This window comes from Columba livia, chromosome 7 (assembly GCF_036013475.1).
Source record: "Columba livia isolate bColLiv1 breed racing homer chromosome 7, bColLiv1.pat.W.v2, whole genome shotgun sequence".
NCBI lineage: Eukaryota > Metazoa > Chordata > Aves > Columbiformes > Columbidae > Columba > Columba livia.
The window spans coordinates 38,363,355-38,382,735 of NC_088608.1; the positions used below are offsets into that span (position 1 = coordinate 38,363,355).

General features: G+C 43.1%; 1 protein-coding gene across 11 annotated transcripts in view; it reads left to right on the forward strand.

Moving 5' to 3' along the window:
• Window positions 1–19,381, forward strand: part of PIKFYVE (phosphoinositide kinase, FYVE-type zinc finger containing) — a 63,319-nt gene that overhangs the window by 328 nt on the left and 43,610 nt on the right. For 5 of the 11 annotated variants that reach the window (XM_065069894.1, XM_065069900.1, XM_065069901.1 and 2 more), the window contains exons 1-7: window positions 278–412; window positions 3,268–3,449; window positions 4,937–5,116; window positions 11,147–11,265; window positions 13,612–13,783; window positions 14,513–14,720; window positions 16,473–16,562. In XM_065069894.1, the coding sequence (XP_064925966.1) occupies window positions 405–412; window positions 3,268–3,449; window positions 4,937–5,116; window positions 11,147–11,265; window positions 13,612–13,783; window positions 14,513–14,720; window positions 16,473–16,562 (959 nt within the window). In that variant the 5' untranslated portion in view covers window positions 278–404. The other 6 variants (XM_065069904.1, XM_065069905.1, XM_065069897.1 and 3 more) reach the window with 5 other exon arrangements.

The following is a 19,381-nucleotide window of genomic DNA, read 5'->3' on the forward strand; positions in this document are numbered from 1 at the left end:
GCGCAGCCCAGGGGACACGCGAACACACGGGTGGGCACGGACACGCACACGTTCGCTGGCGCGGGAGCAGCCATATCGGCACGACAGGCCCGCCGAGCAGCGGGGCTGCCCGCCCTGAGGGGGAGGAGAACGCGGCCCCGTGGGAGCCGGGGCGGGGAAACCGGGGAGGAACCCCGCGGGGGCACGCCCGCCTCCCGGGCTGCCTCCGCTGCCAGGCAGGCGGCGGCTCCCGCTGTGGCGGCCTGGAACTGCCCCGCTCGGGCGGCGCCCCTCGCAGCGCGAAGCCGGAGCAGCGCCGCGGGGGAGGCGGAGCGCGGTGACGGGGCTGCGGGGCCGGCGGAGCGCAGGGCCCCGCCCCGACGGCCGCTGCCGGCGGGTGGGTTGGCGCGGAGCCTCGATTGGCGATGCCTCGGTGAGAAGCACCGCCATCGGCGGGCGATTGGGCAGGGCTGGCGGCGGGTTGCTAGGGCCGGGCCGGGGGTGTGAAAGAGGCGGCGCGGAGCCGGGTCTGTGGTTCGGTACCGCGGGGAGCAGGTGAGGACAGCACGGCCGGGACCGGGCGGTCCTGCGTGGGCGCGCAGCGGTGGCTCCCCGGGTGTGTGAGCTCTCGCTGTGGGGCCAGGCCTATGGCGGCGCTGCGTGGCCGCTGCTCCGTCCCTCCCCATCCCGCTCAGGTGATCTCGGGCGCGCGGCTGAGGCGGGCGGGTGTCCCCTCGCTGAGGGGAGCGCGCTGGGGTTGTAGTGAAGCGCGTGAGTCACGCAGTCGTTTCAGTCACAGCTGTTCGGGTTTTCCACCCGGGGTGCGCCTGGAGGTGACACTCGAGTGGCGTGGGGTGCTTGGGCCCTTCTGGCGCTGCGCGGCTCTGGGGGTCCAGGAGCCGTTCTGGATGTAAATGCTGAACGTGCGTGGAGGTTCCACCCGTGCTCGCGCTCCGTGTTTTGTGGGCGGTGAGTTGGTGACTGCTGAAGGTGTTGCAGCCCGAAGTGGCTGTGAATAGATCCCCTGAGGCTGTTTGCTATGCATCCTGAGGAAGATGCAGTCTGTTTTGTGCCTGTTGACTGATACTTGTGCTTTGCTGTCTGATTTCCCACAACATACAGATAAGTGACTGTTCCCCTGTTTGTTGAGGGTGGGGAGGGAGTGTTTTGCTTTTAGTGGGAGAACTAGAAAGGGTGATACCCTCTGTGGCTAATGTATTGTGCAGCACAGAAAATCCAGGTGCTTCTGGAGCTAATGCCAAGTACAGTGCTCTTCTTTTCCATCTGTTTTAATGAGACTCGTACTGCTGCCATGGAAGTAATTACTGTGTGGTGGTTTTTTGTTTTGTTTTTTTTTTTTGTTTTTTCCTTTAAGCTAAAGTTTATTTTTCCATAGTTGCTTATGTGATGTATGCAAGTTCAGAGACTTCCCTGTTTTGTTGTCTTGCCAGGCTGTAGCCACTTGCTGAGAGACGAACATAGTTTCTTATAAAACTTCTGGTTGACTTCATAACAGCGTTTTTAATGGGGCGCATTCAGCATTTCTTCATAACAGCATTTTAAATGGGGTGCATTCAGCATTTAAAAAGCAAGTTATCAGTTGCCTTAAGTTGAAGAAACAATTCAAAATTTACCTGAAGACATGCTCTTGAAGGCATTTGCCATGAGCTCTGGTGTTTAAGCATGTTCAAATAATCTGTTGTTTGAATAATATTGCTGAAATGCACAGCAGCAAAATGTGCCACCACTTATAGGAGAAAGGGATGCAGAAGCATTCCAGACTAAGACCCAACCTTACGTAAAGAACCTGACCAAAGTTTTTCTCGAAACTTTCTGAATGGTGTCTCTCTGTTTTCTTTCTTAAGGATATGTGAATATCAGGAGAAACTCTGAGCTAAAGGTGCTTAATATACAGAGCAAGAAGCTGAAGTCACCTGAGAAGTCATCTGATTGACTTGCAGATACCATCTTTCATGCGTTTGATGTAGAAGTGGTCAAACCTTGTCACATGAGCACCGTGCAGTTTGCTGGCATGTGGATTTTCTCTGCACTGCATAAGTTTTTAGTGTGGCTTCTTAGAACTTGGAAGAAAATGTTCTAGTCAGCAAAATATGCCTGTAGATTGTAGGAAGCAGTTGTGGAAACTGGTATTTCATGAAGGAGCATGTATGAGCTGCTGAGCAGGAAGTAGACTCGTGTAAGGTTTTATCCTTGACATGTCAAGCATATGTCAAGGTCAGCTGTCACTCATAGATTCCTTCAGCTCCCAGTGTTCCTGCTCTGCCAAATGTTTCACTAAGTCTTGCTTAAACAAAGATGAAGGTAGTAAGCACCTTAGCCTCGCAGGCTAGGAGTGCAGGCTTAGTGGGGTGGAGTGGAAGAAATCAGGTGTGTATTGACATTAAAGAATATGGGCCATGAGAAAGTATGATTCTTGGTTGTATGAAGGCTTTGGTACACAGCAAGTAGGCTTAACAAGTATGGCTTCCCCTAGTAGAGACTGTGGTGTGGTTTTTGTTTGTGTTGGAGTCTTTTGTTTGTGTGTGTTGGTTGGTGGGTTGTGGGTTTTTGGTTTTTGTTTGTTTGGGGGTTTTCATTTGTGTGGTTTTGTTTTGTTCCTTAATGTAATCACTCTCAAAAATGAGGAGGTTTGGAGGTGTTAGATATGACAACAAATAAGCCACAGCTTGGGTTGCTTGCCTGGTAACTTGCACAAGGTCCCGTATTGTAGTGTGGAGGGGAAGGAAGCAGTGTGCCACCAAACTTAATCTTTCAGTCTTGCTTTTGTTTGCAGTTGGTTCTGTTTCTTGTTCTGAAGTTAACCTGGCCAAACAACAAGTATGTCTTGTGCTTCCTCAGGTGTTTCTGTCTTCAGTTTTCTTGTTAATGAGGGCTGCAGAAGTCGCAGCATTGACAACTCTTCTCTTGAGCTGAAGTTAAAACTTCTTTGTGGTGCACATGCAGGGTCCCCATTTGAAAACTTCAAGTTCCCATAAAACAGCAACCAGAGTGTGTTGTTGGACGGTGTAGTTGCTGTTTGCCTGCTTTCATTGCTCGGGATGTTTAATTTGGGGCTCTGAATTGCTCTCTGCAGAGATGCTGGTCTCTTGCTGGTGACTAGGCAGGGTACGTGGGCTCCGAACTCTGGCACTGTTGACCTGTGCTAATTGCAGATGTCTGCGGTAGGTGGGATGAATGCCCATCTGATGAGACACCTTCTCTTCAGTTGACTGAAGATGTTCTTTTTTACCTCCCTGTGTGTAATGCACATTGTCGAACTCTTTCCAGGGCACCTGAAATGGCCGCAGATGACAAACGGTCTCCAACGCTGGACTCTGCCAGTGATCTACCTCGTTCTCCTAGTAGTCCATCTCATCTCACCCACTTCAAACCTCTTACTCCTGACCAAGATGAGCCTCCTTTTAAATCAGCCTACAGCTCTTTTGTAAATCTCTTCCGTTTCAGCAAAGGTAAGTTCTTGGGGGACCATGTGTGTGGATGGTGCGTGCTGTCTGTTTTATTGATGCCCTCTGCTGCCACATGAACTTGTAGAAACACCTCTGGATATAAGAGCATAATGTCAAGTGGCTGGTCAAATGGATGGTGAGTCAGTTCTTTTGTGGGAGGTACTGCGTCTTGCTTTTGGGTGACATAGTAGAGCTTTGCTGGGGGAGAAGATAGCCATCATCTTGCAGCTGGAAATCTGTGGCTGTCTGTGAAGGTCAGAGACAAGCCAGTTAGCAGATAGTATTGTATAGCTTCTTAGCTGGGCATCTGGATTTCTGTTTGTATGAAGTTTTGGGGGTTAAAAGCAGGAGTAACCCAGCTTATATGAGCAAAATGTGTGCCTGTCCTTCCAGTGCAAGTTCTTACTCTGGACTTCCTCCACTCCTCACCTTCCTGTGCCTCTTGTACCTTCATCTGGGTGGCAGCTGAGCTGCAATAAAGCTGTGTTTACAGAAAATCTGCCTTTAATTTGCATGGCTTAGGTGTTGCCCATCAAGAGATCTGAAATGTCATACAAGTTTTGTGTATTAAAAACTACTACTTGATTTTGGCCTTTGTGCCATGTGTATCATGAAACACATTCTCAGTAGGCAGGCTCTTAAATAACTATATGAGTTTTTCTTTTTTGTTTCAAAGAAATATACTGCGAAGAATGGTGAATGAATGCACCTTGATTTTGTACAAAACTTTTTGCTGGAGATGGCAAATTGGTCAGCTGCTTTTGTTTAGTCTTTTCGTTATCCAGCTCTGCTAAGCAATGTTTGGGCTAGGGAAAAAGGATCTAGATAGCTTTTTGCACAAGTAAACAGATCTGTTCAGACTCTCATGCGGAATTAAAAATAATTACTTGGTATGACTGCGATTAGTTTGCATAGTAGAATATTGCTTGTCATTCATTTATTGAAAGTAATGTAAAATGTGGTCAATATTGGCTTCACTTGTTTGTCTCTGACAAATGTAGCTGGAGTCAGCAAAGTATTGTGTTGAAAGAATGGGAAAACAACCTTGAAACAGCACATGAAATGGACACGTTCCTGGAATCAGTGAGAACCTGTCTGTACTTGATCCTCTGATGGAAAAGAGTGGTTTATTAAAGGCTGTAGTAGCTTTAATGTGGCCTCAGCACTAGCTTCTAACATAACAGAAAAACTCTTTTCAGGGCAGAAGCTGATAATGTAGCAAGATTAATTCACGCTTGCCAGTTTGTTTTTTTTTAGACACTTTTCACAATAGGGATATTTCTGAAAAAGCCTGAGCCTTGACAGACAAATTCTACATGTTTCCTTATTTTGCGTGGTATTTTTCAGACTAAAAGTTATTGTATTTTGTTATGTATAATCATGACCCAAATGCTCTATTTATGAGAGTTTCTTACTGTTAGTTTTGCATGCACTACTGGTTTTCTTTATCATGTCTGAACAGTTGGCTTCTTGCTTTTTGTCAACTCCAGATGACGGCAGGCTTTCATCCCCGGCAGAGCGAGCAGAGGCAGGACAGAATGATCCGCAAGTGTTGAGTGGTGGCTGGTCCAGTCCTCAGCATCCGACCAGGGCTCAGTCTCTGAGGTCACCAATTCCTTACAAAAAACAACTGACTGGCGAGCTACAAAGAAGATCTTCTGCAACCTTGGGTAATTTCAGCTCTTTGCGCTACAGGGGGTTGTTGTACTAGCCAGTCTGGGAGGCTTCAGAGTGAGGCAGAAAGAGGTGAACAAAGGTCTGTTGACTGCCCAGCTTGATAGCAGAATTTGGTACCAAGCTCCACTGCTTCTGTTAGTGAGGTTGCACTTTAACCTCAGAAACATGTTTTCTCCACCCTTCCTAGTGTTCCAGCAAGACACAGTTGTTGGGGCTCTGTTCTTTCGATTGCAAAACAGTCTGGAGCAAAAGAGGCTGCCAAAACAGATCCAATGTCTTAAAGTCATTTGAACCTTGATCCTGAAAATTTTTGCTTTGTCTTGAGAGACTTCAGTTTCTTAACGGCCATGTGCAAACTATAACTTTAGAGCTCAGTCTGAATGGGGTTGATGTTTTTGTCTTCAAGGGAGTTATAAATGCAGGTTTTTGTTTGTACATGTTTTGAGAAGCATTTAACAGGAACTTGTGTCTAAACCTTTTTTTTTATTCTTAACCTTGGAAATATTGCCAGATTCAATACTGAATCTCTTTAGCTGGAATGGGAATTGAATGTGATTTCAAAGGTGCAACTGTGTAATGGCTTTATGAAGATCTGGAAGAACTAGTAAGTAGATTGCAGGGGTCACTCTTGATCTGCCTGGTTACTGTTGGCTGTCTGTGACCGCCTTAAGCAAAATGCTAAGTTGGGTGAAAATCCTGTGCAAGATGGTATTTGCAAGAGTATGGTACCTAGTGCAAACAGATTGGATCTTAAATGTTGTTAATGTGTATGGCATTTTTAGAAAGATGTCTAGTCTTGGTAACTACGCAAAAGCCCAGGACAGATAACTAGTATTTTCATTTTTGTCGTTTGCATTCTGTCATAGCTGAACACATTCACCATCTTCCTCCTTGCCCTCTAGTACGGTTTGTGCTATTCAGTTGTACCTGTCACAACAAACCAATTAAAGTGTGGGTTTTTTGTTTTGCTTTTGTATTTTTTTTTTCTTTAAGGCTTTCTCTCAAATGCCCCAAGTACAGCAGTGTGCTCTTGCCTGATTTGCCAGTTTATTTTACTTCATCCTTAGTTACCTCTTTTAAATCACGTGGAAGTTATCTGGGGATTACACATTAGAAACCTTTAGGTGAGGTGGGTTGTTTGATATTCAGAAGGCAGAAATAATCCTGCTCTTTGACTTCACTGGGAATAGGCAGCCAGGGAAATGAGACTTAATCTACAGTGTGGGGGAGGAACTGTTGCTGTGTTATTCAAGCTCCTTTTCAGGACTTCCATTCATGTTCCTGGGTTTGGATGAAAGTACGCTTAGGAAAATGTGAGGGTGAATCAGCCTGGAAAGAAGTTAGACCACGCAGGAGTTGCTGCTGGTTTTTGGAAGAAATTTCAGTGTACTGGATTGGTGGGGAGGTTTCATGGGAGATTTTCAAGTCATCTCACTGTATTTAAAGAGGGGAAAAGTACTTGCATCTTCCCTCTCCAAAAAACAGGCATTGTTTTTGTTCAAGCAAACTTTAGAAGGCATGAAAATTAATTTTCTATTGTCTTAAAAGTTGCTGAATAATCAGGTCTTTGAGGATTTCTGAACATTGAGCAGAGGAGAATTTTACTTCTGCCATTGCAGCTGATTCTTGGCTGCACAAATAATCTTAGAAATTATTCTCATATCTAAAGAATGAAAAGGATGAAAATAAGTGATGTGATTTACATAAACACGTGGATTGGTAGGTCAGTTCACCTACTCAGTTCAGTGATATGTCTAATACAGTTGGGTCTTCTTGCAGCCTTGGATCTGCAGGACTGTAAATGTCTCTAGGCTTGGCCATTATTCTCAGATACTTCATAACATTGATAAATGTAGGCAGGAAAATGCTTTAAGTCCTTCACAAAAGGTCTCCGTAGCCTGCTTGAGTTTAAATAACATGCCAAGCTTAAGCAAACTGAAAGGAATAAATAAATAAAAGGCTGCAGTGCTTCTAAATAATGATGGAATGAAATTGTTCCTGAAAATGCTGACTCCCATAGCTTGTCCGTCCATTAGCTTGCACTGTCTGCAGGGCAGATCTTCTCACTGCTCAGGGGCCTCGCTGGTTGACCACTGCAAGTGCAGGACAACATGGAGGGATGGTGGCTTTTGTAGGAAAGTCTCTACCATCAAAGTATGTAGGATTTCAGTTGTGCGCATCCCTTCAGGACTGCTTACGTGAAAAATGTTATAGTAGCACCTTGCTGGCTTTGTGAAAACAGAAGGTGCTGGATGCCTGGCTGAGATCAAAGATGCCAGCTGTATGGGACTGCATGTGCTGTACTGAACCAAAATAATCTTGTACTGAGATAGTGTCACAGCTGGCAAATCCAGTTCAAGGAGAACTAGAAATGCTGGCCAATTGAAGAGGGAGCATTGGGAGTAAAAGCACTTCTAGCTTATTACCCTGTCATGCAGGATAATGCTGTTAATGCGAGACAATTGCAGCAGGCTGGCAGTAATAGGGAACGGCAAAGGAGCTTAGGAGAAGGAAGGAAAGGCCAATGATCATATGAGGGGGGAAAAAGGCCTGAGGAAAGTATGTGGTGATTACTGGGAATCATAAGGGACACATCTTATTACCGGGGAGCATCTTTTCTATTGAAAAAGGTTTTGGAAAATGAAAATGCATGTTGTAAAATGAAGTTAAGGAGAGCTTTCATACTTCTCATGTCAGTACTTTGTGTAGCAGTGACTTGAGGAAGATGCAATGTTTGAACTGTGATAGTGAACTTCAATTTGAAATGAAATGCTTTGGCAGCGAACACCTAGAAAGCAATTGATGTTGATTCGTATAAGCAAAACTCTGGTATCGCTGGTGGGGGTATCTGTTTATTGTTGAAACTCTGTTGTACCTCTTTTGTAAGTTTATGGTCAACTCTCTTCCTGTAAACTGAAACTAGTAGTAACGTTGCAAAAAAGTAGTTATTGTTGTGTTTTTGACTTGTTGTTCACTGTAAAATCTATGCTAAAATACATAGGGTCATGAAAGGAACCCTAGAAAAATATATTTCAATAATTCAGTAACTCAGTAACTGAGGATGCAGATGAATTGCATGACTTACTGAGCAAATCTTTCTGTGACCTGAACTCAGAAGAGTGTACTGAGTAGGTAATTGTAGCTGGAATGGTAATGCAGGTTCTTTCCCAGTGATCACAGTTCAAATGGGGAGAGCAGGAAAAAGAGGAAAAAAACATACATTAATAGTATTGCAGAGGATGTATGGGTTTTGCCAAGCATCAGCAGCCGTGAGTATATATATATAGGAAGAAGGAGGGTTGATGTGTTACACTGGAGGGCTGAGATATGCAGCTGGCTTTTGTTTGTTAAATGCAACATGGTATCAAGTGAAAAATGACTGTCTTGTGTGAGCATTTGGCTAGGGATGAAGATGAAATGGATGAAGATATTGTAGAGCTGTGAACTGAGAAAGTTGAAGGACTGTTTATCAAAACCATGAGGAAGCTTGTCCAGGGTGTTGGTGGATGCCCCATCTCTGGAGACATCCCAGGCCAGGCTGGACGGGGCTCTGAGCAACCTGAGCTGGTGAAGATGTCCCTGCTCATGGCAGGGGGGGCACTGGGGGAGCTGGGAAGGTCCTTCCCACCTGAACTAGTCTGTGATTCTATGTTTCCTATGGTTGCTTTTGCGCTGGCTGGACAATGACAAGCAAAAGTTTGTGGAGCTGATCTGGTTTTCATAACATTAAATAACACTTAAATCAAGTTTAATTGTATTTTTAAAACCTAATTTCTTATGTGTAATTTTAATTATGGCTGGTGGGGTGCGTGAGGTTTTGTGTGTGTGTGTGTGGTTTTTTCTTTTGTCTTGTTTTTCCTCCAGTAGCATATACTGAATTTGCTGCTTCAGAAGCACTAACAAAGGTTACCACTGCTTAGATGTGTGTGTGTCGTCAACCCTCTTGGGATCAGATCAAAAGCAAAAATAAATCTCTTCAGAAGGGCAGCTGATGGCAGTTCGGATGATGATGTCAGCAAAGCAAGAAAAGTACTTTGAGAGTTTCCGTGTTTGTGGAAGGGAACATGAATTTTGTAGATTTAGTGGTGAAATAAGGAAATACAGTGCTGGAAAACATATACATTTGTTAATTGTGCATGCATTACCTGAGAAAATGGCTATGGCATTTATAGTGTTGGAATGTGGATCAGGAGTAAGAGTTAACCTAAGATTGCTACATGGGAATTGTTTTATAAAGACAGTGTGTTAGACACAGTGTGTCGTGGACTGCAGGAATAACTTCTTGCATTCTTGCTATACGGTGTGTTTCCCCCCAGAAAGGGAGAAACCACATGATTGAGAAGAAAAAGAGCCAACTGAATTTTAATCTGAGAATCAGTCAGCTGCTTTAATATAAACAGGCAAGCGCTGTGCTCCAGCTGCTGATGGTGTGCTTTTTCTAATGGAGGTGACAGCCTTCTGACATTGTTTTATGTAACACAGAAAAGGGCATTTAACTAACAAGAGAACCAGTGTGTAGTTACTGGGGTGTTTCCTTAGTGCTGTGTCTGTTCATATTTTTGGAATCACTTGCCTGATGAGATTTATAGCTAATTAGGAATGAAAGGGCTATAGTAATTTTCTGAATTGGAAGCAACATTCCTGGAAAGAAGATACTCTTGCATTAAAAAGTTACAGCAGGGAAGTCCAGGAAGTAAATGCAGCGTAGATCTTGTGACAGAGTGAGGAGGAGCCAAAGGCTTCTATGGTATTATCAATGTTTTCTCGAAATATTAAAGTTCCTTTAATCACCCTAAATACTCAATTTGTTGTTGTCCAAAAGTATATTTATTTGATTTTTTCTTTTTTTAAACCAAATTCCAAGTGGCTAGCCACAGAACTGGGTTTAAGCACCCTAGAATCTCTTCATAATCATCTCTTGTTGTGGATTCTTTGCTGTACATGGGTCATTAAGCAGCTATACATGGGCTGATTAACTAAAAATATCCATTAAGAACATGAAGAGGAGGCACGGAATCCCCCAGTTTTAATCACATATACTGTAAGGGCTTTGATCCGCACACAAAGGAGCGGCCTCGTCGTTACTGCACGGAAACAGTTAACAGGGTTGTGCTGGTGCTGCCGGTCCCGCTGACATCAGTGGGAGCTGAAGCAGTAAACAGAACAGCCATGACTGTTCGTCCTGTGCTGGGGGATCGCAATAAAATGCTGGTCAGATGGAGAGCAGCGAAGCTGGTAAGGAACTTTAAACTGTAGAAAAGTGACTCTGAAGATGTTTAAATGTTCAGGTAGATACAGTGCTGCGTTTGCAGATTCGTCTGGAGAGGAGGATCCTGTTTATACCTTGTACAGCAATGCTTCAAAGTAATTAGTATTTTATAGGAATGATATTAGCTGCAGTATCTTTTTATTCAGGAGTCTCTTTGCTATAGTTGATCAAGAATGACTGTACATGCTCTTAACAACTTGACTTTTTTCTTAGAAAATAACAAAACAAAAAACCTCAAAAACATGAACTGCTGGATGCATTTTATTCTGAGTTACTGTTTTTAATAGAAACTGAGCAATTGAGATTTGCTGTAGTCATTTATAAATAATTTCAGGTTAAGGTATTGACATATTCCAATACTAGGGTGAGTGTGAATATTTTTGCAATTATTTTCAAGTATTAATATCCTAGAGGGCATTCTGAAATGAGACTTCAGAGCTTTCTAGAAGGCTAATACAAGGTTCAGATAATAGGTTGAAAATCGCTTCTTTAAAAGATGTTTTCATTCTCAGAGAACTTTAATCGGTTCTTGCAGACACAGAGGATGGTATTTAAAATGTCAGTCAGAGCAAGTGATCTGGCATCAGAAACTCCTGCTGGGGGAGGAGAGTGCAAGGGCAAGAAATTATACACACTGTAACTTCTTGAAGTGCAAACATATTTGAACATTGCTCCCTCTGATGGGGTTTTGTGATGTGATGTGAATGTTGATGTATCGTGGAAGAAATGAATATTACTCTCCCTTCCCTTCCAGACAATCGAAGAAAAGTAGAACCACCTCTTGGAGGTCATGATCCTCGAACAGCAGTTCAGTTGAGAAGCCTCAGCACCGTTTTAAAGCGCCTCAAAGAAATCATGGAGGGGAAGAGTCAGGTACTACTTCTGAGGGATTTGTGGGCTAAACTATCTAAAACCCGAACTGTTACTAGTTTTCTCGGAGCTTCATTTTTACATGCATCATGGGGATATTTTCAGATGCTTGAAGGATGAGTGAATAAACTCAAAACTCACTGTGTGAATGCAGGGGAAGCAATTCAAGTGGATGCTGACTTTTGACTTGTCAAACATCTGTCATATTGTGGGAGTGAAACATTGCAGTTGTTTAGCATCTTGACCTTGAACCAGATGCTGTCATTGTAGACTCCTTCCTACTTCTGTATTACCTGATTTTTATTGTTTTTTTCCCCTTCAAGGCTAAGCATGAGTAGGTGAAACACATTGGCTGTCACAAATAGTAGTGAGAATTCTGAAGATGAATTAAATTTGCTACTTAGTGTGGTAATGATCAGTCAGCAATATTTGTTTGAAAGGCTTGTCCTATTAATCAGTTTTAATTTGTCTGGATAAGGGTTTGGTGGTTGCTACTGACTTGCTGATTTCAGCTCCCTCTGCTGTGTTGGACCATGCCTTTAAGGGCGGGAGCTAGCTGAGAAAAGCCACAACTATTTATAAGTGACGCTATAAATAGCTGTGTCTGGGAGCAAGACACGGACAAGCAAAAATGTGTTTAATTAAACTCAGTGAAGAGGAAAAAGGCTTTTGGCTTGGTAGCTTTTACAAGTAGACTTTGAATAAACTCAGCTTTCAGTGCTATTCTGCTTGTAAGAGTAACTTTGGTAGAAAGGGTGATATTTTTGAGGGTAAACCAAAAGCCTTTCATTTCAGTAAGCAGGGAATTGAGTGTGGCCCCTAATAATATTTCAGTTTGTGGCAGCTTCTGAAGGCCCTGGAGATTTTCAGCAGTCTTCTGAGGCAGTTGGAGAAGTGCTCACACACACAGAATGCAGCAGTAAATGAACGTGTCTAGATCTTTCTCTGAAAGCGGTGTGTTAATAGTCAGCATGCTGACTTGAGGAACAGCCACTCTCTTGGTGGCAGAACCAGAGGCTTGGCTTGTCCTGCAGAGCCACAGCAAGAGCTGTAAATCGTCATCCCCTGCAGCTTTGCAGCAGTTCCTTGGCAAAGCTCCTCACTGCATCTTTCCAAGCTTAGCGTTCATTTAAAAATTTCTGGGCTCTCTTGAACACTAGACTGCCTCAAGCAGTCTTTGACCTCTTTATGAGTTTTCTTACAGGAGGACAGCATGAGATTGCTGTCTTTTTGATCATAGCTGTTTTGGTGTGAAAATTGGGCTAGCAGCTATGTCAAACTTCACTTTGTAGACATCCAAAAATAAACTCCAATTCAAGGTATGCCTTTTTGGTTATGTGAAAAGCAAAGTATGGTTCACCTTTCTTCTCCGTGGTTACTTTCTTCTCAGGTTGTTTTGAGAAAATTCTTGCAGCGCTTTCTTTTCCTAAGAAAAATGCAGAGTATTCAGTCCCTCTGAAAAGGCGTAATGAACACTGCACACTGGCAAAGAGTGTTTCATGGTCAGAGCTGTCTTGTGACCATTAGCAGTTGTCTCCATCTGTGGTAATTGTAGCTGGTGTGCTCAGAATCATAATTGAGAGATTTGTCTTGCTCTGTTCATAGCTGCAACACCAAAAGGAACTTTTAACTACTTGTTTTCAAGTCTTAAAAACAGACAAAAATTCCTGTGGCTGCATCCATGCTGTAAACCAGTAAATGTCATTATCTGCTGAATGTATATTCCACAGTTGTCTTCACATAGCAGTTAACCTAGAGTTTTGAAACATCATTAATCTGGGACAGACTCTTACAACTGCTTCCTGAGGTTTTGAAGAATTTGATCATATAACAAAACTTTTTACATGTACCTATAATCCTTTCAAAGTCCATCCCAGTGTTAACTGTTGAAATGATCTTCCTGCACTGATAAATCCTGATAACTTGATTTACCCCTGGATAACAGCTTCAACTAATGTGTGGTGTGTGTTTTTAAAAAACTGTGCTAGTTGAGGGCCTGTCATTTGCTCAGGGCAAGTGAGAGGGAAGAGCGAACAGTACTTCATATGTTTGTTTCTTCTTGGCCTTTATCTACAGCTCATGGTAGTTTTATCTGCTTTGCTTCCATCTTGTATGCAGAATTCAAAGGCTTACTAGATTTATTCTCACAGCTAAAAACTCACTCAGCCTTCTGGCTCCTTATAAAACCATATGAAAAATCCTTTCTGTGCATGCGTGTGCTTATACACAAGAGTGCGCGCGCATACACGCACACCTATATGTGCACAATCTACAAAGCAATCATGAGTCTAAACGTGCTTTTTCATTTACAAAATAAAGGTGGTTTTTCTCTGCTGCCTTCCCTTTTAGGACAGTGACTTGAAGCAGTACTGGATGCCTGACAGCCAATGCAAAGAGTGCTACGACTGCAGTGAGAAATTCACCACTTTCCGACGGAGGCACCACTGTCGACTTTGTGGGCAGATCTTCTGTAGTCGATGCTGCAATCAGGAAATCCCTGGAAAATTCATGGGCTACACAGGTAGGGTTTATCTGTTGAGATGCAGAACATTCTCTGTATGCTCAGCTGTGTTTGCACTACTGCATTTTAGATTCTGGCATCTGCTAGAGAATGCTGATCAGGTCTCTAGTGGGCTTAGAAATAAGCAAAAAAGAATCACAGGACTTAATTCTGTCAATTTCTTTGTGCACAATGATAGATTATGCCATGCCGCTTATTTTCACCAACACTATGTCCCTGATGACAAAACAAATATGGCCACTACTTAACAAGGATGTTCACTGCTAAGTGTGTGCTCAAGTGAAAGCTGCTCTTAGTAATGGTAGTTTTAAAATTTAATGAGCTGGATGTTCTAATTGAGGGTGAGGGAAGTTCTTTCAAATACCAGTTACCAAACTCTAGACATCTCCTGATGGAGGTGATCATTTCCAGACATCAGCTGGTACGTCATACCTGACTGGCTACTGTTGTACCATGATTTCAGCGTGCACATGTACTCTATCTCTCTCCCCGCCCTCACAACCTGACTCTCTTTCTGATCATGTATTATGCATCATTAGACTTGGAGAAATCCCCAGAGTGTGTAATTATCTGGGGTTTTGCTCTTTAAGGGAATATGAGAACTAAACATGTAAAGAGGTTTTGAAACAGGAAATCCTCCTTTTCCCACTGCGACACACCTCTGATCCTGCAGGAACAGAGCGCTGTTTGTTCCTGTTCACTTACACTTTCTGGTTCCCCTTTCCATAGGGGATCTCCGAGCCTGCACTTACTGCCGGAAAATAGCCTTAAGCTACGCGCACTCCACAGACAGTAACTCCATTGGAGAAGACTTAAATGCTCTGTCGGATTCTGCATGTTCTGTGTCAGTGCTGGACCCTGGGGAGCCACGCACACCGGTTGGGAGCCGGAAAGCCAGCCGCAACATCTTTCTGGAGGAGGATCTAACCTGGCAAAGGTAAACTGAATGGCTTCATGCTGAGCTCTGGGATCTTAACTGTGTTTTCAAGCTGGTGCTTTCCATCTAGGAAACTTAGAAGTGTCTCCTGTAAAAAGAATCTAGTCCTGTGCTTGCTTATAAAGTTCTTCAAGTTGAAATGTGGAAACTGTTCTAGTGGAGTTTTGTATTATTTGCAGTTTTTCCTTCAACCTGTTGAATCAGTGATTCTATACCAGTGACAGAGCAGGGTTTTAGCTTCAAAGTTTAAAAAGACAGAACCAAAAGACGTTCCTTCTAACCACCAGTGTGTTGAGACAAGTCAATGTAACACTGATGCTTTACCTGTCAGGTTTTGGATTGGGCAAGAGAATATAAGAGGTGCTGTTTATGTAAATAAGAGAGAAATGGTGGAAGTAACCACCTGTTTCAGTTGAAATGGGATTGAAGGGAGAGCTGTAAAGGTTCTCTGATCTCTTGTCAAAGTATATTTCTTTTTCTTACTCTCAAATGAAGGGATCTTTATGTTTGGAAGATGAATAAAACAACACTGTACTACTTCTCAAGTGGTATGCAAGTTAATTTCTGAGGACCTCAATTTAATTTAAGGTAGGGGGAGGAAGAAATAATCAGATATGTGTGTGTGTTTGTGCTCATTTCCCTAAAACAGAAGAACAGGCAGGTGTGAAACTGCTGAGGAGGTCTTGAGTCGGAGCCTGTCTTTAACGAGGGGTGGTATTAGTTGTGTGTCTCTCCAGCAGATCTCTTCTAGTGCTTCTGACAGGATCAAAAGAAAAAACTCAAAACCGTCTGTCTTCAGAAAATGCCCTGATTCTTGCTTTGCACGTTGCCTTTCAGAGCATGGTACTCCTATGTGGAAGCAATTAAATAATCAGCTTTAGGCCTAAATAAATGAAAGTACTTCTGGTTTAACGTCATGGTCAGCTAAAGCAGTAATGTTGCAACGCTTGGGATAAATATTACAAAATTTTGAACTAGGGAATAAGTATGTGTGCTCGGAATGCTTCTCTTCAGGCCTGTGAAATAATAGAAGGTATCATTAGTTCTGTCTTCTAATGTGTTATTAGTATCTTTATTATGGAAAGTCAACAGCTTGGAGACATAACATGTGAAGAAAGGATTTGTATCTTTATTTTGGGCAGCTTGTAGCACTCGAGAAAAGTCCTGCCCATTCTTGGAAGTCTGATAACTCTGTCTATACTGGAACTCTTACGTCTTGTTGGGAGTCACTGAGTAAACATGGGTTGCTTTTGTTTGTGGGAGGGAGAAAGACTGAGATTAGGTAGTTTATGGTTGCTTTAGGAGAATTAATATTTTCTTCAGTAGTTGTTGCTCTTAAAATGTAAAACTTTGCAGTGGGCTACAGTGCGCTTTTTTTTTTTTAACACTTGGATTGCAAAGATGATGCATTGGGGAGATGGGGACCATGCCTCTGCCTCCAAAGCATGGAATAACAGCCTGGAAAGGAGAATGTGTAAGAAAGGGATAAAGGGAGGATAGGAAGGCAGGAGAAGTGGCAAGAGGCTGTATTGTCTAGCACTTTGGTCTGAAGCGAGAAGGCTTGAGCACTGTCCTCCAGATATCATTGGCCTATAGGTGGGGAAAGATTTCCCTGTTTCATCATTGATTCAACAATCGTGGGTGTGATGAGATGTAACATTATAATTAACTGTATTTTAATTCTAGCTGTTCTGACGCTGCTGCATGCGGCAAACCTCTCAAACATCTGTAACATGCTACTTTTCCTTGCAGTTTGATTCACCCAGACTCTTCAACTACCACGTTGTCTGCACGCCTTGGGTCTGTCCAGGAAGATGCAGGGAAGTCACCAGCTAGGAACAGGTAAACTGATTATATCTAAGTATTTTCTTTTCTGGATGTACTCCTAGCACATTCTTCACTGTAAAGCCTGTATTTTGGTGTTTATTTTTACTGAACATGCTGTTTCATGTCTAAAATGGAACACCCCATTACCCATATGTAATGGTAAGGAGAGACCATCCACGTACATATTCTTATTAATAAATGTACTGCTTTTGAGGAACCTGCTGAGTCAGTCAAACAGAGGTGATGGTAAAGAGGACAGAAAGGGAAAGAAGTGGCTAAGAAAGGTAGAGTTCTGAGGAAGGTGAAGAAAAGGGAGTAACAGAGCCATGGTAATGAGAGTCAAAGACTGAGGTCATTGAGGAGCAGGGGTGTAGTTTTTGCTTCTTTTGTGGAGTCTTTCCCACCTCCCCCCTCTATCTGTTCCCTCTGCTCTTCCATTAAGTATAATCTTGTTTAAGTTACCAGGCTTCCTTAGGCTAAAATCCCATCACAGGTCTTTATGCAAGAGTGTTAAAATGAACTTGGAAATGTTCCTGAGAGCTTTAGTATAAAATGTGAATGCTTGAGCTTAATCCCACTCAGTAGGCTGGTATTAGAAGAACAAGTAATTTCTACTTCACAGTGTTCCTGCTACAGTTGTGGTTACAAATCTGCAGTTAAATTGGGGAAATAAAGGTGAGGCAAGGATCTGAGGAACACAGCAAAGATAATCCAAATTTCAGTGTTGGAGTCAGGAGATACTCAGAAAATTCTTTGCGTTGGTGTTACAGGAATGCAGAATGTTTAGCAGTTTGGAGGCATTTGGCAGGACTAGGGGAGATGGGGGAACTCAGCTGAGAAGGATGCTGGGTGTGGCGTTCAGGAAACAGACTCACCTGTGTGGTGGGGTGTTTAGGAGGAGATGCACACGGACTGTACAGCTGAGAACCAAACATCTCGCCTAGGGGGATTAAAATACTGGAGAATAAACTAGTACCAAGAATCAATTCTGGGCAAATGTGGCAAGGAGTCCAGTTAAAAGTTCAATGCTAAATAACTGCAATGACGTCAAGAAATGTCTGAAACCTTGAGGATGCTCTTTTGCTTCCTGTTTGACTTGATATTGTCTATTTTAAAAGGCCTTTGCTGTTTGCTCACACGTGCAATAGTCGGAGGGTTCTAAGCTGGACCTGGCAGGCTCAAGCTGCTCATTCAGGTTAAAATTTAACTCTCTGGCTATTCCTGGCCTAATCATCATACTTACCTGTCTAGACTCACGTTCGAGAAGTAAGGATACGATATAACCTATCTGTGTCAAAATTCTGAACCTGCGGAAACCAAGCTATTGGCTTTGGGCTAAGCAATGCTGGTGTTTAGGTCTTCTCAAAGCAGATGGAGCTTTGAAACAAGCTTGACCATGCCTCTTTCTAAATGAGATGAAGCAAAAAAGGTACAGGTTGAGTGCATTTTGGTGTAGGTAGCAGAAGTTACTTAGTATTATTTGTTTTCCCTGTAGGTGAGGCATACATGTTGTTTTTTCCTCAGACTGGTTATTTATGGGGGAAAAAAATGGCACAACAGTCCAATATTGCAAGCAGAGGGATTTGAACTTCTCCATTGCAGGTCCCCCTAAAGGACAGGGATTTTCATTGCAAAATCTCCCCGTCTGGTTTTAGAAAAGATAAATGAAGTCCCAGGTGTAACTGGTGCTGATAAAGACACAGATATGAAATCTGACTGTTCTAACTCTTACTTACTGCCCTTTTACGCAAATTAAAACCACCTACTGCTTACAGATAGGTGGCTCAGTTAAAGTAGCTGTTGTGCAACAACTGGGAGGAGTGTTTAATGACGGGCTTGCATGTCAGCCTTATCTTCCATATGAGAATGATTTCTGTTAAGCTGCGTAACTCTGCTTATTCTAACTTTGTTTAACTTGAGAACATCTGAACAGTGGAAGACTGGCAAAGCTTTAGCTTGCATTGAGTGCCTGACTATGGCAGAAAGTTTTTGCTTATCGCCCCTAGATGTATGTGGATGTAGTGCCAGTGTAGTTTCCTTTGTTTCTGCATAAATGACTAAAAAGGACCTAACTAAAACCCTTTACCAGCCCATTCTTCCCCCTGAAGATACAGAGGAGGAATCAGCATTGATTTTTGAGACTGTCGTATCTTCAGTGCCCACTTCCTTGCAGTACAAAAGCTGAAATAGAGTCACGTTGCTATTTCATGTCTGGGCTCTGCCACATCATCCACTGAGAATTCTTGGGAACAATTAGTGTCTGTTAGCCAGTTAGCAAGCTCTGTGATGTTATCTGAGTTTCCTTCCAAAGACTAGAGGCTGGCAACAGTTTCCATTGCTGAGACTGCTGCAAGCCTCTTGAGTCAGTTCAGCATTGGCATTTTGAGCTTCCCTGTTGCTGTGTGCAGAAGCATTTTCCATCCTCATTCCTTGGAGCACTGTTAACACAAATAGCTTACACTATGTGCTTTTTGCTGCTGAAGTGAGAAGTTGCACTCTGGTTATTCAGAGGCTTTGTCTAGTTGTGGGATATTGGAGCAGAGGGTATCTGGAAACTTGTGTTTGCATTTGTCGCTTTGCAATGATTATTGCAAAACGGTGTGTTTGTGCTGCAGTACATAACCAGGATTTCCTAACAGCTGGGCTGAGATCAGGCGGATGCTCCATGTCTCAGTACAAGATTATCAGCTGGAGTGACCCCCAGCTTCAGCAGACAGTGTAGCCACCCTTGGGAACAGGTGCTCAAAATTCCGGACTCTGCAGGCGGTCAGCTGTGTATTGCAGAGACCTGAGGAGAGGGAATTTTAAATGGTTCAAGGAGACGGGGAAATGTC